At 45.7% G+C, this 27403-nt stretch overlaps 1 protein-coding gene across 2 annotated transcripts in view; it reads right to left on the reverse strand.

The window, feature by feature from the left end:
- Positions 1 to 12543: 12543 nt before the first annotated feature.
- Positions 12544 to 27403, reverse strand: part of mcf2la (mcf.2 cell line derived transforming sequence-like a) — a 249981-nt gene continuing 235121 nt past the window's right edge. Inside the window, exons 27-30 of one of the 2 annotated variants that reach the window (XM_067992473.1) lie at positions 24614 to 24729; positions 23807 to 23919; positions 14744 to 14847; positions 12544 to 14228 (exon numbers count right to left, since the gene is read on the reverse strand). In XM_067992473.1, coding sequence (XP_067848574.1) covers positions 14134 to 14228; positions 14744 to 14847; positions 23807 to 23919; positions 24614 to 24729 — 428 coding nt within the window. In that variant the 3' untranslated portion in view covers positions 12544 to 14133. The remainder of the gene's footprint in view (positions 14229 to 14743; positions 14848 to 23806; positions 23920 to 24613; positions 24730 to 27403) is intronic. The other variant, XM_067992474.1, reaches the window with a different exon arrangement.

A 27403-nucleotide genomic window follows, 5' to 3' on the forward strand; every position in this document is an offset into this window, starting at 1 on the left:
AACGTGCAGGTGGTGTTGTTCCCATGTGCCTGCTGTTCTTGTCCTTCTAGGTGGTGGAGGTCGTGGGTTTGGGAGGTGCTGTTGAAGAAGCCTTGGCGAGTTGCTGCAGTGCATCCTGTGGATGGTACACACTGCAGACACGGTGCGCCGGTGGTGAAGGGAGTGAATGTTTAGGGTGGTGGATGGGGTGCCAATCAAGCGGGCTGCTTTGTCCTGGATGGTGTCGAGCTTCTTGAGTGTTGTTGGAGCTGCACTCATCCAGGCAAGTGGAGAGTATTCCATCACACTCCTGACTTGTGCCTTGTAGATGGTAGAAAGGCTTTGGGGAGTCAGGAGGTGAGTCACTCGCCGCAGAATACCCAGCCTCTGACCTGCTCTTGTAGCCGTGTCCATGCAGAGCTAGTGGTCAGTATAAGGAATGTGCCCACATGATGATGCTGTTTCTGAAACGTGCCCTCCTGCCAACCCCCTCAGATGCCTGTGGATGTCACAGAAAAGAGGCAGATCCCGGCTGCTCATACAAGATGGTGCAGCTGACAATTGGTCCATCTCAGGACTTAGCTTTCATGAAATGAGGGGGCCTACTTGGAGATACTGCATTCAGTTCTGGGCACCCCATCTCAGGAAGGATATATTGGCTTTGGAGGGGGTGCAGCGCAGATTCATTGGAATGATACCAGGGCTTAAAGAGTTTAAGTATGGGGACAGGTTGCATAGACTAGGCTTGTATTCCCTCGAGTTTAGAAGGTTGAGGAGTGATCTGATCGAGGTGTTTAAAATGATAAAGAGATTCAATAGGGTAGATACAGAGAAACTATTTCCTCTGGTGGGGGAGTCCAGAACAAGGGGACATCATTTTAAAATTAGAGCTAGGCCATTCGGAAGTGAAATCAGGAAGCATTTCTTCACACAAAGGGGAGTGAAAATCTGGAACTCTCTCCCCCAAAAGACTGTGGATCCTGGGGGTCAAATGAAATTTTCCAGACAAAATCGATAGATTTTTGTTAGGTGAGGGTATCGAGGGATGTGGATCAACGGCGGGTAAATGGAGTTGAGGGAAAGATCAGCCATGATCTAACTGAATGGAGGAACACGCTTGAGGGGCTGAATGGCCTCCTACTTTCCCTGTGGGCTACTTCAGTCCCAAGAAGCTCATAATAACACGTCAGCCGGCCACCTCATATAGCCCTGGCACTCATATGAAATGTGAGGCCAGGTACAAGAGATCGCACATCACACACTGGCACCAAGGGACAGCACCATGGGTAGAGGCAGTGCACGCAGGCACAGTGTGGGTTTATATTAAACTTTGGCCTATACTTTAATTTCTTCTTCTCCAGCCTTTTATTTTGCCAATATCTGGCTGTTCAATCCCAGCAGGGGTTATGTGAGGCTGTGTGAAACTGTGGCTTACTGTGTTAGGGTTAGTTGCACAAGGCCTGGGGTCTATGTAAGTGTTAGGGGTGAGGCTATCCTCATGGAGATTTGATTTAGGGATAGGGTTGGGGCACAGTCAGTGTCAGGTTCAGGGTGAGAGGAAGGTTTTAGGGTCAAAGCTTAGGTTGGAAGTATGATTTAGGAGTTAGGGCTCCAAGTTAGGGTTTAGGGCTGATGGATTAGGATTAGATTTAGGGGTTAGGGTTTAGGGTTGAGGGATTAGGATTAGATTTAGGGGTTAGGGGTTAGAATTGAGGGATTAGGAATAGATTTAGGGGTTAGGGCTGAGGGATTAGGATTAGATTTAGGGGTTAGAGTTTAGGACTGAGGGATTAGGATTAGATTTAGGGGTTAGGGGTTAGGACTGAGGGATTAGGATTAGATTTAGGGGTTAGGGGTTAGGACTGAGGGATTAGGATTAGATTTAGGGGTTAGAGTTTAGGACTGAGGGGTTAGGATTAGATTTAGGGGTTAGGGGTTAGGACTGAGGGATTAGGATCAGATTTAGGGGTTAGGGGTTAGGACTGAGGGATTAGGATCAGATTTAGGGGTTAGGGGTTAGGACTGAGGGATTAGGATTAGATTTAGGGGTTAGGGGTTAGGACTGAGGGATTAGGATCAGATTTAGGGGTTAGGGGTTAGGACTGAGGGATTAGGATCAGATTTAGGGGTTAGGGGTTAGGACTGAGGGATTAGGATCAGATTTAGGGGTTAGGGGTTAGGACTGAGGGATTAGGATCTGATTTAGGGGTTAGGGGTTAGGACTGAGGGATTAGGATCAGATTTAGGGGTTAGGGGTTAGGACTGAGGGATTAGGATCTGATTTAGGGGTTAGGCTCTGCCACTGCATGAAGATTTGAGCCAGGTTATTCAGGTTTAAGACTTGAGTCAGGGTTTAGGTTAGCTCTTAAGGTTTGGGGTATTGGTGTGGGTTAGGGGCAGCTTTAGTTAGGGTTGGGGTCAGAGTCACGATCAGTGCTTACAGTTAGGGTTTACGGGTTAGACTTACGGTGTTAAGGGAGGGGCATTACGGTTTGTGTAACCATTAAGGGTTTTTTTTATACTAGTGTTTAGGTCAACAATAGGATGAGAGTTTGGACCTGTGTTGAGGTCAAGAGGTTTAGCACTGTGGCATAACAAGAGATTTGGCCCCGAACCATATCTGGTCCAGTTAGACGGTCGAATGTCAGTTGAGGTGATTACATTGACCATTCTTATATTACCTGGTATTCCACCTACTTTTTGTAAGATCCAGCTCTCCTTTGAATGTTTTTGGAGTAGTTGTGGCAGTCTGATTGAAATCTTTCAATTTTGTACAGAAGCAGTGGAAACAGATTAGCTGTGACTTTATGCAAGCTCCCGATGTGTTTAGGACATTAGGTATAGGTATGTAGGAATGTGTATGTGTGTGGGGGAATGTGTGTGTGTGTGAGAATGTGTATGTGTGTGTGTGTGGGAATGTGTATGTGTGGGAATGTGTATGTGTGGGGGAATGTGTATGTGTGTGTGTGTGGGAATGTGTATGTGTGGGAATGTGTATGTGTGGGGGAATGTGTATGTGTGTGAGAATGTGTATGTGTGTGGGAATGTGTATGCATGTGTGGGAATGTGTATGCATGTGTGGGAATGTGTATGTGTGTGGGAATGTGTATGTGTGTGGGAATGTGTATGTGTGTGGGAATGTGTATGCATGTGTGGGAATGTGTGCATGTGCAGGAATGTAGGAATGTGTATGTGTGTAGGAATGTGTATGTGTGTGAGAATGTGTATGTGTGTGGGAATGTGTATGTGTGTGAGAATGTGTATGCATGTGTGGGAATGTGTATGTGTGTGGGAATGTGTATGCATGTGTGGGAATGTGTATGCATGTGTGGGAATGTGTATGTGTGTGGGAATGTGTATGTGTGTGGGAATGTGTATGTGTGTGGGAATGTGTATGCATGTGTGGGAATGTGTGCATGTGCAGGAATGTAGGAATGTGTATGTGTGTAGGAATGTGTATGTGTGTGAGAATGTGTATGTGTGTGGGAATGTGTATGTGTGTGAGAATGTGTATGCATGTGTGGGAATGTGTATGTGTGTGGGAATGTGTATGCATGTGTGGGAATGTGTATGCATGTGTGGGAATGTGTATGTGTGTGGGAATGTGTATGTGTGTGGGAATGTGTATGTGTGTGGGAATGTGTATGTGTGTGGGAATGTGTATGTGTGTGGGAATGTGTATGTGTGTGAGAATGTGTATGTGTGTGGGAATGTGTATGCATGTGTGGGAATGTGTATGTGTGTGGGAATGTGTATGTGTGTGGGAATGTGTATGTGTGTGGGAATGTGTATGTGTGTGGGAATGTGTATGTGTGGGAATGTGTATGTGTGTGAGAATGTGTATGTGTGTGGGAATGTGTATGTGTGGGAATGTGTATGTGTGTGAGAATGTGTATGTGTGTGGGAATGTGTATGTGTGGGAATGTGTATGTGTGTGGGAATGTGTATGTGTGTGGGAATGTGTGCATGTGTGGGAATGTGTATGTGTGTGGGAATGTGTATGTGTGTGGGAATGTGTATGTGTGTGGGAATGTGTATGTGTGTGGGAATGTGTGCATGTGTGGGAATGTGTATGTGTGTGGGAATGTGTATGTGTGTGGGAATGTGTATGTGTGTGGGAATGTGTGCATGTGTGGGAATGTGTATGTGTGTGGGAATGTGTATGTGTGTGGGAATGTGTATGTGTGTGGGAATGTGTGCATGTGTGGGAATGTGTATGTGTGTGGGAATGTGTATGTGTGTGGGAATGTGTGCATGTGTGGGAATGTGTGCATGTGCAGGAATGTAGGAATGTGTATGTGTGTAGGAGTGTGTATGTGTATTGAAATGGATATGTGCCTAGGAATGAATGTGTGCGTAAGAATGTGTGCATATTTGTAGCAGTGTGTGCGTGTGTAGGAAGAAGTATGTGTGCAGGAATGTGTGTGTGGGAATGTGTATGTATGTGTGGGAATGTGTAAGTTGGGCATGTGTATGTGTGTAGGAATGTGTATGCATGGGTTGCAATCCATGTGTGGGGATCTGTTTGTGTAGGAATGTGCGTGTGTATAGCAGTGTGCATGTGTATAGGAATGAATATGTGCACAGGAATGTATGTGTACGTGTGTGCGTTGGAATGTGTATGTGTGCAGGAATGTGTATGTATGCAGGAATGTGTATTTGTGCATGGGAACGTGCATGAGAATAGGAATGTGTATGTATGTAGGACTGTGAGTGTAGGAAGATGTATGTGTGTGTAGCAAGGTATGCGTGTAGGAATGTGTATATGTAGAAATGTCTGTTTGCAGAAATGTGTATGTGCGTGTGTAGGAATGTGTGTGTGTAGGAAAGTGTGTGTAGGAGGATGTTTCATGTGTAGGGAAGAGCATGTGTGTAGGAATGTATATGTGTCCAGGAATGTGCGAGTATGTAGGAATGTATATTTGTGTAGCAGTGTGTGTGTACAGGAATGAATATGTGCATTGGAAAGTGTGTAGGTGTATGCTGGAATGTGTACGAGTGTAGGAAAGTGTGTGTGTGTAGGAGTATGCGTGTAGGAGTGTGCTTGTAGGGGTGTGCGTGCAGGAATTTGTATGTGTTTAGGATTGTGTGTGTGTAGGAATGTGTATACACATGTGGAAATGTGTGTAGGAAGGTATGTGTGTAAGAATGTGAGTGCTTGTGTAGGAATGTGTGCATGTGTGAGAATGTAGGATTCTGTCTATGTGAAGGTCTGTGTGTGTGGGATTATGGGTGCGTAGGAAAGTGTGTGTAGGAATGTGTATGTGTGTTGGAGTGAGTGTAAAGGAATGTGTATGTGATTAGAATTGTGTATGTAGGAATGTGTATGTGTGTGTGGGAATGTGTGTGCAGGAATGTGTGTGTAACAATGTGTCTGTATGTGTAGGAATGTGCACGTGTATATGTGTAAAAATGTGTATGTGTGTAGGAGTGTGCATGTGTATAGGAATGAATATGTGTGTAGGTAGGTGTATGTGTGCTGGGATGTGTGTGTGTAGGAATTTGTTGTGTGAGGGAATCTGTGCGTGTGTAGGATGGTGCGTGTGTAGGAGAAAGTGTGTGTAGGAAGGCGAGTGTGAGTAAGGAAGTGTGTGTGTGCAGGAATGTGCGAGTGTAGGGATGTGTGTGTATGAGTAGGAATGTGTGCATTTGTGTAGGAATGTGTGTGCGTGTGTGTATAGGAATGAATATGTGCATTGGAATGTGTGTAGGCGTATGCAGGAATGTGTATGAGTGTCAGAATGTGTGTTTGGAATGCGTATGTGTCTGTGTGCAGGAATGTGTGGGTGTGTGTAGGAATGTGTTTGTGTGAAGGAGTGTCAGTATTTAGGAATGTGTGTGAGGATGTGTGTGTGTGGGAATGTGTGAACAGAAAGGTGTGTATGTGTTTTTTTTTTATTCGTTCATGGGATGTGGGCGTTGCTGGCGAGGCCGGCATTTATTGCCCATCCCTAATTGCCCTTGAGAAGGTGGTGGTGAGCCACCTTCTTGAACCGCTGCAGTCCGTGTGATGAAGGTTCTCCCACAGTGCTGTTAGGAAGGGAGTTCCAGGATTTTGACCCAGTGACAATGAAGGAACGGCGATATATTTCCAAGTCGGGATGGTGTGTGACTTGGAGGGGAACATGCAGGTGGTGTTGTTCCCATGTGCCTGCTGCCCTTGTCCTTCTAGGTGGTAGAGGTCGCGGGTTTGGGAGGTGCTGTCGAAGAAGCCTTGGCGAGTTGCTGCAGTGCATCCTGTGGATGGTGCACACTGCAGCCACTGTGCGCCGGTGGTGAAGGGAGTGAATGTTTAGGGTGGTGGATGGGGTGCCAATCAAGCAGGCTGCTTTGTCCTGGATGGTGTCGAGCTTCTTCAATATTGTTGGAGCTGCACTCATCCAGGCAAGTGGAGAGTATTCCATCACACTCCTGACTTGTGCCTTGTAGATGGTGGAAAGGCTTTGGGGAGTCAGGAGGGGAGTCACTCGCCGCAGAATACCCAGCCTCTGACCTGCTCTTGTCGCCACAGTATTTATATGGCTGGTCCAGTTAAGTTTCTGGTCAATGATAACCCCCAGGATGTTGATGGTGGGGGATTCGGCGATGGTAATGCAGTTGAATGTCAAGGGGAGGTAGTTAAACTCTCTCTTGTTGGAGATGGTCATTGCCTGGCACTTGTCTGGCGCGAATGTTACTTGCCACTTTTTAGCCCAAGCATGGATGTTGTCCAGGTCTTGCTGCATGCGGGCTCGGACTGCTTCATTATCTGAGGGGTTGCAAATGGAACTGAACACTGTGCAATCATCAGCGAACATCCCCATTTCGAACTCCTGCAGCAATGCCCTGGGGCAGAGATGATTGGCCTCCAACAACCACTACCATCTTCCTTTTCCCCCTGGTACCCATTGACTTCAATATTACTAGGGCTCCTTGGTGCCAGACTCGGTCAAATGCTGCCTTGATGTCAAGGGCAGTCGCTCTCACCTCACCAAGCCTGGCTGTTGTCCAGGTCTTGTTGCATGCGGGCTCGGACTGCTTCATTATTTGAGGGGTTGCAAATGGAACTGAACACTGTGCAATCATCAGCAAACATCCCCATTTCTGACCTGATGATGGAGGGAAGGTCATTGATGAAGCAGCTGAAGATGGTTGGGCCTAGGACACTGCCTTGAGGAACTCCTGCAGCAATGCCCTGGGGCTGAGGTGATTGGCCTCCAACAACCACTACCATCTTCCTTTGTGCTCGGTATGACTCTAGCCACTGGAGAGTTTTCCCCCTGATTCCCATTGACTTCAAGTTTACAAGGGCTCCTTGGTGCCACACTCGGTCAAATGCTGCTTTGATGTCAAGGGCAGTCGCTCTCACCTCACCATTGGAATTCAGCTCTTTTGTTCATGTTTGGACCAAGGCTGTAATGAGGTCTGGAGCCGAGTGGTCCTGGCGGAACCCAAACTGAGCATCGGTGAGCAGGTTATTGGTGAGTAAGTGCCGCTTGATAGCACTGTCGACGACACCTTCCATCACTTTGCTGATGATGGAGAGTAGACTGATGGGGTGGTAATTGGCCGGATTGGATTTGTCCGACTTTTTGTGGACAGGACATACCTGGGCAATTTTCCACATTGTCGGGTAGATGCCAGTGTTGCAGCTGTACTGGAACAGCTTGGCTAGAGGCGCGGCTAGTTCTGGAGCACAAGCCTTCAGCACTACAGCCAGGAAGTTGTCGGGGCCCATAGCCTTTGCTGTATCCAGTGCACTCAGCCGTTTCTTGAAACATGTGGAGTGAATCGAATTGGCTGAAGACTGGTTTCTGTGATGGTGGGGATATCGGGAGGAGGCCGAGATGGATCATCCACTTGGCACTTCTGGCTGAAGATGTGTGTAGGAATGTGTATAGGACAGGAATGTGTATGTGTGTAGGAGTTTGTGAGTAGGAAGGTGTGTGTGTAGGAGGTGTGTGTGTGTGTGTGTGTGTGTGTGTGTGTGTGAGAATGTCTATGTCTGTTGGAGTGTGTGTAAAGGAATGTGTACGTGTTTAGGATTGTGTACGTGTTTAGGATTGTGTATGCAGGAATGTGTATGCGTGTGTGGGAATGTGTGTGCAGGAATGTGCGTGTGAGAATGTGTCTGTATGTGTAGGATTGTGCGTATGTATGTGTAGGAGTGTGTACGTGTGTAGGAGTTTGTTTGCGTAGGAATGTGTGTGTGAGGAAATGTGTGTGTGAGGGAACCTGTGCGTGTGTAGGAGTGTGTGTGTGTGTGTGTGTGTGTGTGTGTGTGTGAATGAATACGTGCATTGGAATGTGTGTAGGAAGGTGTGTGTGTAGGAAAGTGTGGGTATTTGTAGGGAAGTGTGTGTGTAGAATATGTGGGTAGGAATGTGTATGCGTAAGGATATGTATGTGTGTAGGAATGTCTGTGTGTGTGTGTGTGTGTGTGTGTGTGTAGGAATATGTATGTGTTTAGGAGTATGTGTGTAGGAGCGTGCGTGCAGGAATTTGTATGTGTTTAGGATTGTGTGTATGTAGGAATGTGTATGCGCATGTGGAGATGTGTGTAGGAAGGTGTGTGTTTAAGAATGTGGGTGCTTGTGTAGGAATGTGTGAGCGTGTAGGAATGTATGTGTGAAGGTCTGTGTGTGTGTAGGATCATGTGTGCGTAGGAAAGTGTGTGTAGGAATGTGTATGTGTGTAGAAATGTGTGTGTAGGAATGTGCATGCAGGAATTTGTATGTGTTTAGGATTGTGTGTGTGGGAATGTGTGTAGGAAGGTGTGTGTGTAAGAATGTGTGTGCTTGTGTAGGAACGTGTGCAGGAATGTGAATGCCTTTGTGGGAACCTGGGTGTGTGGGAATGTGTAAGCGAGTAGGAATGTGTGTGTGAAGGTCTGTGTGTGTGTAGGATCATGTGTGCGTAGGAAAATGTGTAGGGGTGTGAGTGTATGAATGTGTATGAGTAGGAATGTGTATGCGTGTAGGAGTGTGCATGTGTATAGGAATAAATATGTATGTAGGAAGGTGTATGTGTATAGGATTGTGTGTATGCAGGAATGTGTGTGTAGGTATGTAAGAATGTGTGTGCATATGTAGCAAAGTGTATGCATGTGTAGGAGTGTGCATGTGTGCAGGAATGTGTAGGAAGCTGTATGTTTGCATAAGAATGTGTGTGTAGGAAAGTATATGTGTGTGGGTGTGTGACTGTTTAGGAATGTGCGTGTTTAGGAGTTTGTGTGTTGGAATGTGTTCGTGTAGGAATGTGTAGGAGTGTATGTGTTTAGGAATGTGTGCGTGTTTAGGAATGTGTGTAGGAATGTGTGTGAAGGAATGCATATGTATTTAGGAGTGTGTGTATGTAGGAATGTGTATGCGTGTGTGGGAATGTGTGCAGGAATATATGCGTGTAGGAATGTGTATGTGTGCAGGAGTGTGCATGTGAATAAGAATGAATGTATGCTGGAATGTGTATGTGTGTGTGGGAATCTATGTGTGTGTGTGAGAGAGAATGTGTAAGTGTGCAAGAATGTTAAGCGTGCAGGAAGGTGTGCGTGGTTAGAAAGTTGTGCGTGTAAGAATGCGCATGTGTAGGAGCGTGCAGGTATATAGGAATGAATGTGCGGTTAGGAATGTGTGTAGGGATATATGCATGTTTGTAGGAGTTGTGTGTATAGGAATGTGTATCCGTGGAGGAATGTGTATCCGTGTGTAGGAGTGTGTGCAGGAGTGTGTATGTGTGTAAGAGAGTGTGTGTGTGTGTGTGTGTGTGTGTTTGTGTTTAGTATTGTGTGTATGTAGGAATGCGAGCACGAATGTGTGTATGTGTAGGAGAATATGAGTAGGATTGTATAGGCATGTGTGGGAATGTGTGTTGGAATTCCCACAAAGGATATCAAAACCAATATGAAGAACTTTTACAGTTATATTAGGAAAATGAGCGTGGTCAGGAGCAGTATTGGCCCCTTAAAAACTGAAAGTGGGGATATTGTCATTGACAATGGGGAAATGGCGGACATGTTGAATAATTACTTTGCGTCAGTATTTACAGTAGAAAAAGAGAATAGCATGCCGGAAATCCCAAGAAAACTAATATTGAATCGGGGACAGGGACTCGATAAAATTAACATTAGTAAAGCAACAGTAATGAAGAAAATAATAGCACTAAAGAGTGACAAATCCCCAGGACCAGATGGTTTCCATCCCAGGGTTTTAAAGGAAGTAGGTGAGCACATTGCAGATGCCCTAACTATAATCTTTCAAAGTTCTCTAGATTCAGGAACTGTCCCTCTAGATTAGAAAATTGCATATGTCACTCCACTTTTTAAGAAAGGAGAGAGAGGGAAACCAGAGAATTATAGACCAGTTAGCCTAACATCTGTTGTGGGGAAAATGCTGGAGTCTATAATTAAGGATAGGGTGACTGAACACCTTGAGAATTTTCAGTTAATCAGAGAGAGTCAGCATGGATTTGTGAAAGGTAGGTTGTGCCTGACAAACCTGATTGAATTTTTTGAAGAGGTGACTAAAGTAGTGGACAGGGGAATGTCAATGGATGTTATTTATATGGACTTCCAGAAGGCATTTGATAAGGTCCCACATAAGAGACTGTTAGCTAAGTTAGAAGCCCATGGAATCGAGGGAAAAGTACGGACTTGGTTAGGAAATTGGCTGAGCGAAAGGCGACAGAGAGTAGGGATAATGGGAAGGTACTCACATTGGCAGGATGTGACTAGTGGAGTCCCACAGGGATCGGTCTTGGGGCCTCAATTATTCACAATATTTATTAACGACTTAGATGAAGGCATAGAAAGTCTCATATCTAAGTTTGCCAATGACACAAAGGTTGGTGGCATTGTAAGCAGTGCAGATGAAAACATAAAATTACAAAGCGATATTGATAGATTAGGTGAATGGCAAATGGAATTCAATGTAGACAAATGTGAGGTCATCCACTTTGGATCAAAAAAGGATAGAACAGGGTACTTTCTAAATGGTAAAAAGTTAAAAACAGTGGATGTCCAAAGGGACTTAGGTGTTCAGGTACATAGATCATTGAAGTGTCATGAACAGGTGCAGAAAATAATCAATAAGGCTAATGGAATGCTGGCCTTTATATCTGGAGGACTAGAGTACAAGGGGGCAGAAGTTATGCTGCAGCTATACAAAACCCTGGTTAGACCCCACACCTGGAGTACTGAGAGCAGTTCTGGGCACCGCACATTCGGAAGGACATATTGGCCTTGGAGGGAGTGTAGTATCGGTTTACTAGAATGATACCCGGACTTCAAGGGTTAAGTTACCAGGAGAGATTACACAAATTGGGGTTGTATTCTCTAGAGTTTAGAAGGTTAAGGGGTGATCTGATCGAAGTTTATAAGATATTAAGGGGAACGGATAAGGTGGATAGAGAAAAACTATTTCCGCTGGTAGGGGATTTTAGGAGTAGGGGGCACTGTCTAAAAATTAGAGCCAGACCTTTCAGGAGCGAGATTAGAAAACATTTCTACTCACAAAGGGTGGTAGAAGTTTGGAACTCTCTTCCGCAAACGGCAATTGATACTAGCTCAATTGCTAAATTTAAATCTGAGATAGATAGCTTTTTGGCAACCAAAGGTATTAAGGGATATGGGCCAAAGGCAGGTATATGGAGTTAGATCACAGGTCAGCCATGATCTTATCAAATGGCGGAGCAGGCACGAGGGGCTGAATGGCCTACTCCTGTTCCTATGATTCCTATGATTGGAATGTATATGCGTATGTTGGAATGTGTATGCTTGTGTGGGATTGTGTATTGGAATGCTGTGTGTGGGAATGTGTGTGGTGTGGGCATGTGTAGGAAGGTGTGTATGTAGGAAGATGTGTGTCTGCATAGGAATGTGTATTCATGTGTATGATGTAGGAATGTGTGTGTAGGAATGTGTAGGATTGTGTGTATGTGTAGGAACGTGTATGCTTGTGCAGGAATGTGTATGACTGTGGGCATGTGCGTTGGTGTAGGAATGTGTGTGTATAGGAATGTGTGTGTCGGACAGTGTATGCTTGTGCAGGAATGTGTGTAGGTCTAGGACCCTGCATGTGTGTAGGAACGTGTTTGCGCGTAGGAATGTGTGTGTGTGTGTCTCTGTTTCTTCCAAGTATATCTTTGTTGCTAGTTTGGGTGTCTTGTGCCAGTTTAAATAGTGTTATTTTAAGTAAATTAATGCTTTGCCTGTGCATTGATGTATGGGTTGGGTTGGGTTGTTAACAAATTCTTGTAGCTTGCTGCCAGTACGAGGGAGGAGATTGAAGTGTTGCTGCGCTCAGATTATTATAGGCCATGAGCCTGATTACCCATGCAGCAATAGTGAGAATGTGGCAGGAAGAGATTCCACCATTAGTTAATGATTTGGAATAATGTTCAGAGTAAACTCTGCCCCACCAAGAATGGGGAGGAGAAACTGTGTAGCGTTCAAGAATCTCATTAAGGAAACGTTAAGCTCGTTTGCCGAGTTAAATTTTTTTTTTTTGCAATCTATTTTAATTTTAAAGAATGCCATTCTTGTAAATAGTGGTTGGTGCAGAATGTAATAAGTGAGAACCATTGCAATAATGGGAATCAGTAACTATTGCTCCCTTTATTTTACTCATGCTTCCATACACACAATACAGAAGGACACATTTAGGGCAGGTTCTAAAGCTCATGGACATCACCAGCAAAAATGAGCAGAGCATGCTGTGTAAAGTGCCATGAAATGTGCTGCAGTGCATCATCTAAAGTGTGATCTTTTAAGAGGTGCGAGGAGTAAACACTTCTATTAGGTTAAAGATTGCACTGAAATATCTGGCCCAGTAAAATCCAACAGTCGTGGAGACAGTTGTGATATCAGTAACCAAGAAGACCCTCAACGCTCGTCTGAAACTGACCCAAGCTGGTAGTGAAAGTGACACCAAACATCTGTTTGCGTTCACTGGGCGAGGGTAAGCAGGCAGACATCTCTGTGCATACAGCACCCGAGTAATCCAGAGTTTCTGGAAAGCATTCCAACAGCTCAATAGCCAAGAACATCATGGGCTCCTCACAATATATCCTAACACCAGGGCTCATGGGCACTGTAAGGAATGCTGTATCTGTAAAATACCCACTCTTACACAAGGTCCTTTATACAAACAGGTCAAATGCTTGGTATACCACCTTGCCGATTGACAAATGCAGCATTTTTCCCAGCTCTTTAGTGCAGTGTATCAGTAACTAATAGAATGGGCCTCACAGTAAGTTACTGAGGAGCTTGACACACACAGGCCGTTCCCACGGATCTATGAACGGACAAGGTCATGGAAAACAAATCACCAACAAAGAAGCTATCAAATGGTCATGTAAACACTCTGAAATATTTCACCTGAAAATGGCAGGGATTCAAAGTTGAAAAGATTGTTCAGGAGTTTCTAGGTTAGATTCTCTCACAGTGGCGACTAAGAAGAAAGGTTCCACTATTAAGCTGTAGACTGTGCATTAGGTCCTACGAACAGATGGTTGGATGCATGTGGTGGCCATATGCCCTAAGAAGCATCTGAAAAGCACAGTCCAACACTGAGTTATATCTTCATAAAGTGCAGCTCAATATCCCTGCCAGTTACCCTGAAATGTGCAGATCCAAAGCTCCTGATAAAGTACCTCCACTTTGGTACTTTTTTCTGTTATTACTGCTATTGCCTCAATGAGTGATGTGAAAATGATTTTCTTTCCCCAATCTGGTCTCACACTGCTCAGAATTGTCCTCATTAATAAATTGCACTATTATATTATTCCACTCCAATCTCTAAGGCTTTGGCATGGGCCCATTTCTTCATCATTTCACTGCTTGTCCATCATAAAATGATCATGGCACCTCAGTGATTAAGTGTGCAGCCTTCAGTAGGAATGGAGAGGTGCCTATGGACATATTCTTGGGTCCGGTACGCCCCATTCTCAACATCTCACAGTAACAGCTCCACAGGTATCAGTGGTAACCTTCACTCCAAGGAATGCTTTGGGATAAATGTTAAAACCACTGCTGGCACTAACCACAGGCCCAGGGCGAGGACGAAGATGAGGCAGGGCGAAGATGCTATCACGTGACCTTCTACTTCAATGCTGGTTAGTTTAGAAAGAGGGGAAATTTCCAGAAAAAGTGTCACCAATTTTACATGTCAAAGAGAGTCATTAGCCCTTAATATCTGTGATGCTGTTGCTACTGGCAGTGGAATGTTCAGTGCAGCTTGATGAGGAGCTCACGGTACTTGAAGCACTGGCTGACTCTAGATTGGAAAGGAGAGAGGGTGAAAGACAAATTAGTAATGCTCCAAGTGCAAAATGAGTGAGTCAACCCTTTAATATCGATGAATATGAAACAAAGCCTTTCTTACTCTGATACTGAGAACTGAACATTCTTGCCAGCTGAACATCAGGGAGACTTTCCAATTGTTTACACCCGATTAACGGGCATAAGGGCCAGTAACTAACTGGAAAAATATAAAGCGATTCATTATGCCACATTTCCACTCATTAAGTGCCCCATCCAATTTTCCAATCTGTTCCGGTTTTGTATTGGCGTCAAAACCATGGGCCAGATTGCAGTGAATGATATTGGGGGGTGGGGGGTGGTGTTCAGTACACTAATGGGTTGGACTGTACACTAACAGGGTGAGAGGTCAGACAGTAATGGGGTGGGAAGTGCACTAAAGGGGGGGAAGGGGCGGCACACCCATGGCGGTTAGTGTTAATAACGCAGCTGCTCAATGCCCAGTATGAGGCCTCACATTTGTTTTCTTACCTGCGCTACTTAATGATTGGGAAGAACTGGAATCCCCAAGCAGTGTCTGCAGGTTCGTAGCTGGGACCCAGCCCTCTTTACTTGTGTTAAGATTTCTGACAAGCCTGAGAGCAAAATAAAATTTGCATGAGCATCACCCCAATTCCTTATATAGCAGCAAGGCAACAGGCACACAGATTACAGGCACAGTAATCTTTAAAAGGAGCAACGGAGGTTAACAAAGCCATAAAAAGTGCAAACAGGGCACTGGGGTTCATGTCTCGAGCAACAGAATTGAAAAGCAGAGAAGTTATGTTAAACTTATATAGAACCTTGGTTAGAACCACACCACTGTGCACAGTTCTAGTCTCCATATTACAAAATGGATATGGGGGCAGTAGAGAAAGTGCAGAAAATATTTACAAGGATGATACCAGAACCGAGAGGGTACAACTATCAGGAAAGACTGAATAGGCTGGGCTGTTTTCTTTAGAAAAGAGAAGGCTGAGAGGTGACCTGATAGAGGCCTTGACAATTGTGAATCGGTTCGATAGGGTGGACATAGAGCAGGAGTTTCCACTTGTGGGGTATCCAAAATTAGGGGCCATAAATATAAGGGAGTCACCAATAAATCCAAAAAGGGAATTCAGGAGAAACTTCTTTAGTGGTTGGAATGTGGAACTTGCTACCACATGGAGTAGTTGAGGCGAATGGCATAGATGCATTTAAGGGGAACGTGGGGGGAAAAAAAGAATAGGATATGGTGATAGGGTTAGATGAAGTAAAGTGGGAGGCAGCTCGTGTGAAGCATAAACACCAGCTTCACGTAGAATGGCTTGTTTCAATGCTGTGAAATTCTATGCAGTATAACTCTTCAATAAAATCTCTCTTTATGCTTTGTGCGTAAACATATTAGCCCCGAATTTCCACAGTACTTTCCGCTGCATTCACAGAGTAAATTTTCTGGGAGTTTGGCAAAAAGCCCGGGAATTAAAACAAGACCTTGATATGCCGGGTCACAGCATGGTCAATTGACCTCTGTCTGCTCCAGACATAGTCCCTGATGTCATGGGGGCAAGGCCGGAGGAGGCTGGGAATTTCTTTGGGCTCCTCCAGATGGCTGGTAAGACAGGAGAAACGAGGTGTCCTGGGAGCTTATCTAGGGTTCAGGCCCGGTGTATGTGGATCTTATCTAGGGCTCAGGCCTGGTGTATGTGGATCTTATCTAGGGCTCAGGCCTGGTGTATGTGGATCTTATCTAGGGTTCAGGCCCGGTGTATGTGGATCTTATCTAGGGCTCATGCCTGGTGTATGTGGATCTTATCTAGGGCTCAGGCCTGGTGTATGTGGATCTTATCTAGGGTTCAGGCCTGGTGTATGTGGATCTTATCTAGGGCTCAGGCCTGGTGTATGTGGATCTTATCTAGGGTTCAGGCCTGGTGTATGTGGATCTTATCTAGGGCTCAGGCCCGGTGTATGTGGATCTTATCTAGGGCTCAGGCCCGGTGTATGTGGATCTTATCTAGGGCTCAGGCCCGGTGTATGTGGATCTTATCTAGGGCTCAGGCCCGGTGTATGTGGATCTTATCTAGGGCTCAGGCCCGGTGTATGTGGATCTTATCTAGGGCTCAGGCCCGGTGTATGTGGATCTTATCTAGGGTTCAGGCCCGGTGTATGTGGATCTTATCTAGGGCTCAGGCCCGGTGTATGTGGATCTTATCTAGGGCTCAGGCCCGGTGTATGTGGATCTTATCTAGGGCTCAGGCCCGGTGTATGTGGATCTTATCTAGGGTTCAGGCCCGGTGTATGTGGATCTTATCTAGGGCTCAGGCCCGGTGTATGTGGATCTTATCTAGGGCTCAGGCCCGGTGTATGTGGATCTTATCTAGGGTTCAGGCCTGGTGTATGTGGATCTTATCTAGGGTTCAGGCCCGGAGTATGTGGATCTTATCGAGGGCTCAGGCCTGGTGTATGTGAATCTTATCTGAGGTCCAGGCCTGGTGTATGTGGATCTTATCTGCGATCCAGGCCCAGTGTATGTGGATCTTATCTGGGGTCCAGGCCCAGTGTATGTGGATCTTATCTGGGGTCCAGGCCTGGTGTATTGGAGTGTATGTAGGGTCCAGGCCCTGTGTATGTGGATCTTATCTGGGGTCCAGGCCCTGTGTATGTGGATCTTATCTGGGATCCAGGCCTGTTGTATGTGGATCTTATCTGGGATCCAGGCCTGTTCTATGTGGATCTTATCTGGGATCCAGGCCTGTTCTATGTGGATCTTATCTGGGGTCCAGGCCTGTTCTATGTGGATCTTATCTGGGGTCCAGGCCTGTTCTATGTGGATCTTATCTGGGATCCAGGCCCAGTGTATGTGGATCTTATCTGGGATCCAGGCCCAGTGTATGTGGATCTTATCTGGGATCCAGGCCCAGTGTATGTGGATCTTATCTGGGGTCCAGGCCTGTTGTATGTGGTTCTTATCTGGGATCCAGGCCCAGTGTATGTGGATCTTATCTGGGGTCCAGGCCCAGTGTATGTGGATCTTATCTGGGGTCCAGGCCCAGTGTATGTGGATCTAATCTGGGCACCAGGCCTGGTGTATTGGAGTGTATGTTGGGTTCAGGCCTGGTGTATGTCGATCTTATCTAGGGACCAGGCCCTGTGTATGTAGATCTTATCTGGGGTCCAGGCCTAGTGTATGTGGATCGTATCTGGAGTCCAGGCCTGGTGTATGTGGATCTTATCTAGGGACCAGGCCCTGTGTACGTGGATCTCATCTGGAGTCCAGGCCCGGTGTATGTGGATCTTATCTAGGGCTCAGGCCCGGTGTATGTGGATCTTATCTAGGGCTCAGGCCCGGTGTATGTGGATCTTATCTAGGGCTCAGGCCCGGTGTATGTGGATCTTATCTAGGGCTCAGGCCCGGTGTATGTGGATCTTATCTAGGGCTCAGGCCCGGTGTATGTGGATCTTATCTAGGGCTCAGGCCCGGTGTATGTGGATCTTATCTAGGGTTCAGGCCCGGTGTATGTGGATCTTATCTAGGGTTCAGGCCCGGTGTATGTGGATCTTATCTAGGGCTCAGGCCCGGTGTATGTGGATCTTATCTAGGGCTCAGGCCCGGTGTATGTGGATCTTATCTAGGGCTCAGGCCCGGTGTATGTGGATCTTATCTGCGATCCAGGCCCAGTGTATGTGGATCTTATCTGGGGTCCAGGCCCAGTGTATGTGGATCTTATCTGGGGTCCAGGCCTGGTATATTGGAGTGTATGTAGGGTCCAGGCCCTGTGTATGTGGATCTTATCTGGGGTCCAGGCCCTGTGTATGTGGATCTTATCTGGGGTCCAGGCCCTGTGTATGTGGATCTTATCTGGGGTCCAGGCCTGTTCTATGTGGATCTTATCTGGGATCCAGGCCCAGTGTATGTGGATCTTATCTGGGGTCCAGGCCTGTTGTATGTGGTTCTTATCTGGGATCCAGGCCCAGTGTATGTGGATCTTATCTGGGGTCCAGGCCCAGTGTATGTGGATCTTATCTGGGGTCCAGGCCCAGTGTATGTGGATCTTATCTGGGGTCCAGGCCCAGTGTATGTGGATCTAATCTGGGCACCAGGCCTGGTGTATTGGAGTGTATGTAGGGTTCAGGCCTGGTGTATGTCGATCTTATCTAGGGACCAGGCCCTGTGTATGTAGATCTTATCTGGGGTCCAGGCCTAGTGTATGTGGATCGTATCTGGAGTCCAGGCCTGGTGTATGTGGATCTTATCTAGGGACCAGGCCCTGTGTACGTGGATCTCATCTGGAGTCCAGGCCCGGTGTATGTGGATCTTATCTGGGGTCCAGGCCCGGTGTATGTGGACCTGCATCTGTCGCAGGGGCGACGCGACGAAGGGAAGGGAAAGGCGGATTTGCTTGCTTTAGAAAAATTAATTTCCGTCTTTGCAGGGCAAGAAGGTGGAGGGGAATAATAATTTAAAATAAAACATGCCGAATTTCTGCGCGGCTCCGAACTGCAGCAGGGGGAGCACCAACTACCCGGACCTACCTTTTTTCAGGTTCCCTAGAGACCCTGAGAGGTGTCAGAAATGGGTGGAGAACTGTCGGAGAGCAGATTTGGAAAACAGGTCTGCTGAACAGCTTCACAAACAGTACAGACTATGTGCGAGACACTTTGAACAATCCCTGATATGTACAAACAGCCCTTACAGAACAGTCCTCAAGGATAATGCAGTGCTGACTTTGTTTGATTTAACAAGTCATCTTAATAAACCTGAAGGCAAACACAGAAAGCACAAGAGGATAAAAGAACTGTGGAGCATCCGCGATGCAGAGAAACTCGTGGATAGCACGTTTAGCGAGTTGGTCACACCGCAGGTAAAGGGTATACAGGCAGGAAGTGAATGGGTGACCACCAGGAAGAGTAAGAGATGCAGGCAGGTAGTGCAGGGGTCCCCTGTGGCCATCCCCCTCTCAAACAGATATGCCACTTTGGATGCTGTTGGGGGGGATGACTTATCAGGGGAAGGCAGCAGCAGCCAACTTCCTGGCACCACGGGTAGCTCTGCTGCACAGGCTGGGAGGAAAAAGAGTGGCAGAGCTATAGTGATAGGGGACTCAATTGTAAGGGGAATAGACAGGCGTTTCTGCGGCCGCAACCGAGACTCCAGGATGGTGTGTTGCCTCCCTGGTGCAAGGATCAAGGATGTCTCGGAGCGGCTACAGAACATTTTGGAGGGGGAGGGCGAACAGCCAGCTGTCGTGGTGCACATAGGCACCAACGATATAGGTAAAAAAGGGGATGAGGTCCTAAAAGCAGAATATAGGGAGTTAGGAGGTAAATTAAAAAATAGGACCTCAAAGGTAGTAATCTCAGGATTGCTGCCAGTGCCACGTGCTAGTCAGAGTAGAAATAGGAGGATATTTCAAATGAATACGTGGCTAGAGGAATGGTGCAAGGGGGAGGGATTCAAATTCCTGGGACACTGGAAATGGTTCTGGGGGAGGTGGGACCAGTACAAACCGGATGGTCTGCACCTGGGCAGGGCCGGGACCGCTGTCCTAGGAGGAGTGTTTGCTAGTGCTGTTGGGGAGGGTTTAAACTAAAGTGGCAGGGGGTTGGGAACCTGAGCAGGGAGAGAGAGGAAAGCGTAACAGGAAGGGACAGAAGGTATGGAGTAATAGGTAAAGTGTTAAAAAAGGAAAAAGCAGGAACTAAGCGTCACAAAACAGATTTGAAAGTTCTTTATCTGAATGCACGTAGCATTCGTAATAAAATGGACGAGTTAACGGCACAAATAACTACGTATGGGTATGATCTTGTGGCCATTACAGAAACATGGCTGCAGGGTGACAACGACTGGGAATTAAATATGCCAGGGTATTTAACAATCAGGAAGGACAGGCAGGAAGGAAGGGGAGGTGGGGTGGCTATGTTAATAAAGGAAGGAATCACTGTAATATAGAGAAATGATATTGGGACAAAGCATCAAGATAATGAAACAGTTTGGGTGGAGATAAGGAATAATAAGGGGAAAAAAACATTAGTGGGCGTAGTATATAGGCCTCCTAATAGTTGCAACTCTGCTGGAAGAAGTATTAATCAGGAGATAGTCGGGGCATGTAATAAGGGAACAGCCATAATTATGGGGGATTTTAATTATCATATTAACTGGACAAATCAAATTGGGCAGAGCAGCCTTGAGGACGAGTTCATTGAGTGCATCAGGGATGGATTTCTTGAGCAGTATGTAACTGATCCTACAAGGGGGCAGGCAACCTTGGACCTGGTCCTGTGTAATGAGTCAGGATTAATTAATAATGTCCTAGTTAAGGATCCCCTTGGAACGAGCGACCACAACATGGTTGAATTCCATATCCAATTAGAGGGTGAGAAGGTTGATTCTCAAACAAGCGTACTGAGCTTGAATAAAGGAGACTATGATGGTATGAGAGCGGAATTGATTAAAGTGGACTGGGAAAATAGATTAAAGGGTAAGACGGTACATGAGCAGTGGTGTTCATTTAGGGAGTTATTTTACAACTTTCAAAATAAATATATTCCACTGAGGAAAAAAGGGTGTAAAAGAAATGACAGCCATCCGTGGCTAAGTAAAGAAATCAAGGATAGTATCCGACTAAAAACAAGGACATATAAGGTAGCCAAACTTAGTGGGAGGATAGAAGATTGGGAATTCTTCAAAAGACAGCAAAAAGTAACTAAAGGATTGATTAAGAAAGGGAAGTTAGATTATGAAAAGAAATTAGCAAAAAATATAAAAACAGATAGCAAGAGTTTCTATAGTTATATAAAAAGAAAAAGGGTGGCTAAGGCAAACATAGGTCCCTTAGAGGATGAGACCGGGAAATTAATGGTGGGAAACATGGAGATGGCAAAAATGCTGAACAAATATTTTGTTTCAGTCTTTACAGTAGAGGACACTAAGAATATCCCAACACTGGACAAACAGGGGACTCTCGGGGGGGAGGAGCTAAATACGATTAAAATCACTCAGGAGATGGTACTCAGTAAAATAATGGGACTCAAGGCGGATAAATCCCCTGGACCTGATGGCTTCCATCCTAGGGTCTTGAGGGAAGTGGCAGTAGGGATTGTGGATGCTTTGGTGATAGTTTTCCAAAATTCCCTGGACTCAGGAGAGGTCCCGGCAGATTGGAAAACTGCTAATGTAACACCGTTATTTAAAAAGGGTAGTAGGCAGAAGGCTGGAAATTATAGGCCAGTTAGCTTAACATCTGTGGTGGGTAAAATTTTGGAGTCTATTATTAAGGAGACAGTAACGGAACATTTAGATAAGCATAATTTAATAGGACAAAGTCAGCATGGCTTTATGAAGGGGAAGTCATGTCTGACAAATTTGCTTGAGTTCTTCGAGGATATAACGTATAGGGTGGATAAAGGGGAACCAGTGGACATAGTGTATTTAGACTTCCAGAAGGCATTCGACAAGGTGCCACATAAAAGATTATTACTTAAGATAAAAAATCACGGGATTGGGGGTAATATTCTGGCATGGGTGGAGGATTGGTTATCGAACAGGAAGCAGAGAGTTGGGATAAATGGTTCATTTTCGGACTGGCAACCAGTAACCAGTGGTGTTCCACAGGGGTCGGTGCTGGGTCCCCAACTCTTTACAATCTATATTAACGATTTGGAGGAGGGGACCGAGTGCAACATATCAAAATTTGCAGATGATACAAAGATGGGAGGGAAAGTAGAGAGTGAGGAGGACATAAAAAACCTGCAAGGGGATATAGACAGGCTGGGTGAGTGGGCGGAGATTTGGCAGATGCAATATAATATTGGAAAATGTGAGGTTATGCACTTTGGCAGGAAAAATCAGAGAGCAAGTTATTTTCTTAATGGCGAGAGACTGGAAAGTACTGCAGTACAAAGGGATCTGGGGGTCCTAGTGCAAGAAAATCAAAAAGTTGGTATGCAGGTGCAGCAGGTGATCAAGAAAGCCAACGGAATGTTGGCTTTTATTGCTAGGGGGATAGAATATAAAAACAAGGAGGTATTGCTGCAGTTATATAAGGTATTGGTGAGACCGCACCTGGAATACTGCATACAGTTTTGGTCTCCATACTTAAGAAAAGACATACTTGCTCTCGAGGCAGTACAAAGAAGGTTCACTCGGTTAATCCCGGGGATGAGGGGGCGGACATATGAGGAGAGGTTGAGTAGATTGGGACTCTACTCATTGGAGTTCAGAAGAATGAGAGGCGATCTTATTGAAACATATAAGATTGTGAAGGGTCTTGATCGGGTGGATGCAGTAAGGATGTTCCCAAAGATGGGTGAAACTAGAACTAGGGGGCATAATCTTAGAATAAGGGGCTGCTCTTTCAAAACTGAGATGAGGAGAAACTTCTTCACTCAGAGGGTGGTAGGTCTGTGGAATTTGCTGCCCCAGGAAGCTGTGGAAGCTACATCATTAGATAAATTTAAAACAGAAAGAGACAGTTTCCTAGAAGTAAAGGGAATTAGGGGTTATGGGGAGCGGGCAGGAAATTGGACATGAAGCTGAGTTCGGATCGGTCAATGCCCTGTGGGTGGCGGAGAGGGCCCAGGGGCTATGTGGCCGGGTCCTGCTCCGACTTCTTGTGTTCTTTAGATTTGTGGTTGGGATCAGATCAGCCATGATCTTATTGAATGGCGGAGCAGGCTCGAGGGGCCGATTGGCCTACTCCTGCTCCAATTTCTTATGTTCTTATGTTCTTATGTTCTTATCTGGGGTCCAGGCCCAGTGTATGTGGATCTTATCTGGGATCCAGGCCTGGTGTATGTGGATCTGATCTGGGGTTCAGGCCCGGTGTATGTGGATCTTATCTGGGGTCCAGGCCCGGTGTATGTGGATCTTATCTGGGGTCCAGGCCCGGTGTATGTGGATCTTATCTGGGGTCCAGGCCCGGTGTATGTGGATCTTATTTGGGGTCCAGGCCCGGTGTATGTGGATCTTATCTAGGGCTCAGGCCCGGTGTATGTGGATCTTATCTGGTGGTCCAAGTCCCAGATATTTGGACCCCCTGTATCCAAAGACTTCTGCCTGCATGGGGCCAACTAACCCTTTAAAAATAGCAGTTGAGGCTGGAGCTGCTGCTGATTCTGCCCACTCTCCCCAGCTCTAGCAGGCACTTAGGTTGTGCCAATAGTGGTGGGGGCATCTGTCTGGCCCTGAATACTATGGCGGCTCCATGACAGAGATTGCAGCGGGAAGATCCTGCCACTTTCACCGGGATCCATGCCCTGTGGATCCTAACCCATTAGTGTATTTATAGCTTCCGGCCCTGACATAAACACTCTCAGCACAGAATACAGCAAAAACATTTGCTTTCACCATACAATGGTGAAGAAAGGTTTGCCAGTATCTAGTGTCTTTAGGCAATGTTTTGTTTAAATTTGGGATCAGAGTTAATTTCTTGTGGATATTGTTTGAAATTGATTTGAATTAAAAGACTTCAAACTGTGTTACTGAGAATGGACCTTCCGAACTAGCAGAACATCAGTACCCTGTAATTTGCAAAGCGTGCGGCAGATTAATAAAATGCACCAAGACTGTAGACGTACCACCGCCCCTCCTGGCCCTCACGGACCAGTTGTAACACATCACCAGTGTGTACAGTCAGCTCGTCTCCACCTCCTTTCCCGTAATCTGCTATTACTGTGTACTTTCCAGGGAGCTGCAATTAGAAGAAAACTGGGGCTGAGTCACACTTTCTGTCACTGATGGTGAGAGCAATAATCAGACTTTCCTTACCACAGTTCTTACTGGTCCCAGTCAGTTCACATTATTACAGAAAGACCATTCTTCGCCCTTTGTCTCTGGTTCTATTTTGATCTGAAATCCGTAGCACTTTAAGTGAACAAATGTCACACTTACAGATAATTTACTTCTTTTTCATCTCTCCCAGAAACCTGTGCATTGTGCTGTAAAAGTGGAGAAACTAACCAACACCCTCCCCCTCCCCAAAATGATACTCTGAGCTTCCATGGGACAAGTGCAGCGGAACAATGACAGCTGAGAGCGTTGCTGATCGGTGGACAGCTTCAGTTTCCTGATCTGGGGTTTGCTGCAGCTGTGGGACGACTGATGGCCTCGGTCAACTCAAAGAGCTGCTGCTGACCAGACAAGGGAGCCAATAAGACAGAGCATTGAAGCACAAGGGGTGCCCGCTACCCAGAGAATCAGAAGGGGAAGCCTGAGGCTTACCAGTGCACCTAAGGCGCTCAGCACACCTCAATGCAGGCAGCGGGTGCAAAGACATCTGGGAGTCAGTGGCCAGTGCTCAAGTTGTGCACGAGGCTCACTGGGACCCCCCGAGTTATATTCAAATTAAACACCTGCCCCATAATGCAGCTAGAGCTTGTACCTACCAACTTTTTACTAGTTTCCTCTTCGCAATCTGATGAATTGAGTTGGTCTTCAGCACTGGACCACCCATCATTGTTTTCTTCTGGTACATCAAGGGGATGAGATGTTTTGGTCCAACCTGCAGTGTAAATAAATCTACTAACTACAGGATTCCACAGCATTGTTTGAGGCCACAAAGTGGTACAGTTGTGAAAACATGGTAAAGGATGTTAAAAGATGCAAACTGAAAAAGAAAGTGCAACAATCTTATTTAACATAGAATTTTTAAAATGTAAGATTTTTATTCATTCTGGGGATGTGGGCTTCGAAAGAATTTATTGCCCATCCCTAATTGCCCTTGAGAAGGTGGTGGTGAGCCGCCTTCTTGAACCGTTGCAGTCCGTGTGGTGAAGGTTCTCCCACAGTGCTGTTAGGAAGGGAGTTCCAGGATTTTGACCCAGCGACGATGAAGGAACGGCGATATATTTCCAAGTCGGGATGGTGTGTGACTTGGAGGGGAACGTGCAGGTGGTGTTGTTCCAGCCTCAGATTTTGTTCCAGATTCTTATTAAATGGAATTTAATTTTAAATAAAAAGGACTAATGCATAAAATATCTATAACATGTTAAATTCAGCATGTGGGAATGTGTTCCACTGAAAGCCCCATGTAAACCAGTTCTTATGGGAAATCTCATTATAAAAGTGTCCAGATTTTTTGCAATTACCTGTGACCCCTGTAGGAAAAGTTGAGATAGGACGTTCAATGGACGGTGTCACATCTTGCCTGCCACACGACACCAACTGTCACATGTCCTACATGGGACTTAGATCTATCTTTTTGCCCCAAAAATCAATGGAAATAATTTCTGAAAAATTTTCATGTCATTTTTTTCCCTCAGTAACTGAAATTTCCAAAATAAGGGTTTAACCAAAATAAAAATTAAAACATATTTTACAATAATATAATTAATGTATCCACTTAGTAGACTTTTGTGTCTTTTAATGTCTTCGTTAAACTTTTTACTTGAAGTTTCAGCCTCTTCTCAAAGCCTGGGCTTGGACCTGCTGGTCCTGAAAATCGGCGGGCTGCGGTCCCATTGGTGGCCTCTGCTGGAGTTTGTGGGGTCAGCGGGATGGCACCTAATCTGCACGGGGCCTCAGTGCTTGCACCACTGCGGTCTCATCTCCGGCATCTATCTGCTCCATCCAGCCCAAAATCCCACAACTGGTCGCCTTCAATGCGGGGGGGGGGTTGCCCAAAACTCCCCTCCCTCTGCCCATCTCACTCGTTGTACCAGTCCCCAGTCCTACATTGTGTCCCAACTAACCCAGGGAATTGGAAAAAAAATTGACACAGCTTTCAAAATAATGGAACATAATCGGGCCGTGCGACAGACACAAGCAGACCAACGGTCTACATTACACATCGTTGTAGTGCACTGCGGTAAAATCTTAAACATGGGAATGTAAAACTCATCACCACTCCAATCCCACCGTCTACTATTTCTAATCCCAGGAAACTCAACAAGTGCAGTGACAGGAAGGCTCAAGCAAAGTCAGTTAACACATTCACATCTTATCTGAAAAAAATGGTTGGAACTAATTTTGAAGAAAATAAACTGTGACATGATATCTGATATGCCCCAGAAATTTATTTTCTAAGAATTATATTTTAACAACTTGTGTATAACTTCTTTAGGAACAATTGTTGAACAAACATATCCTGTACCTGTGATAATCCAACCATCTGTTAATCTTTAAACTTCTCTGGCTTGCATTCGCATGCAATCAACAGGTGAAAAAAATTAACGTCTGTTTATTATTCCAACAACCTTCAGTCCTGTGCTTCAATTGATCTGCTCATATTTAGCAAAACTAATATTAAAATGTTTCATCCTGAATGTAAACATATTTTACAGAAATTAGACACTCTCAATCTATTTCAGAATGAGGGAAACACACACACAATCGTATTCTATCTCTCTTCTGTGATTGGAAGCTATTATTTCTAGAACCCAGTTGAAAATGGATTGCCCACCTAAATTCCTGGCAGTGGAGACTGTAGACTGGCTGCTCTCTGCTAATTGCTGCTGTTTGATGTTGAGGGTTATTCCAGTGGCCATATTAGTTCTTATCAACTAAAACAGGGCCATTGTTTTGCAGTTTACACTATCAGTAGGGAATCTCGCACACTGCCCGCACATTTCTGGAGATCATGGAGGCGCTGCCTGAAATTTGACGGTCCAATGGAAAGTCACGGTGACACCCCAGTGGCCAATACTCCCCACCACCAGCAGCGCCAACTCAGGAAATTGCCCCCAATGTTTGAAGTACCACATAAGGTGATATTGAAGTCATACCGTCATGCACATTTTGATGCCTACCAGACATAAAGCAGCTCCTTAGACACACTTGGTTCTTATAGAAATGGTAACATAGCATACTGATACAATTCACACACTGGATTTTAGAGTACTAACAAATTCCTGCACTTGGTATTGCTAGAATCTCAAGCTGAATAAGTTCTCCAGAGCTATATTTGGGCTCCACTGCTTTAATCCAGAAACAGATAACGTGGCCCTGAGATGGTGGCAGTAGGAGGAACTGCTCTTGGGGCACTGTACACACCTATCAGTGCTTCCTGCTCACCCCACACTACAACATGAAATCAGTGCACAGCATGCTGGGAGTGCCATGGGCTCAGAGGGCGAATCATCCAGCGTCAGGGCTGCCGGTCGCCATTAAAGCTATCCTGCTACTGAGGGGGCGGGGGGAAGATGGCTGTAGGCAGACAAGGAGGGAGAACTGCCCCC

Source organism: Heptranchias perlo, chromosome 11 (genome assembly GCF_035084215.1).
Source record: "Heptranchias perlo isolate sHepPer1 chromosome 11, sHepPer1.hap1, whole genome shotgun sequence".
NCBI lineage: Eukaryota > Metazoa > Chordata > Chondrichthyes > Hexanchiformes > Hexanchidae > Heptranchias > Heptranchias perlo.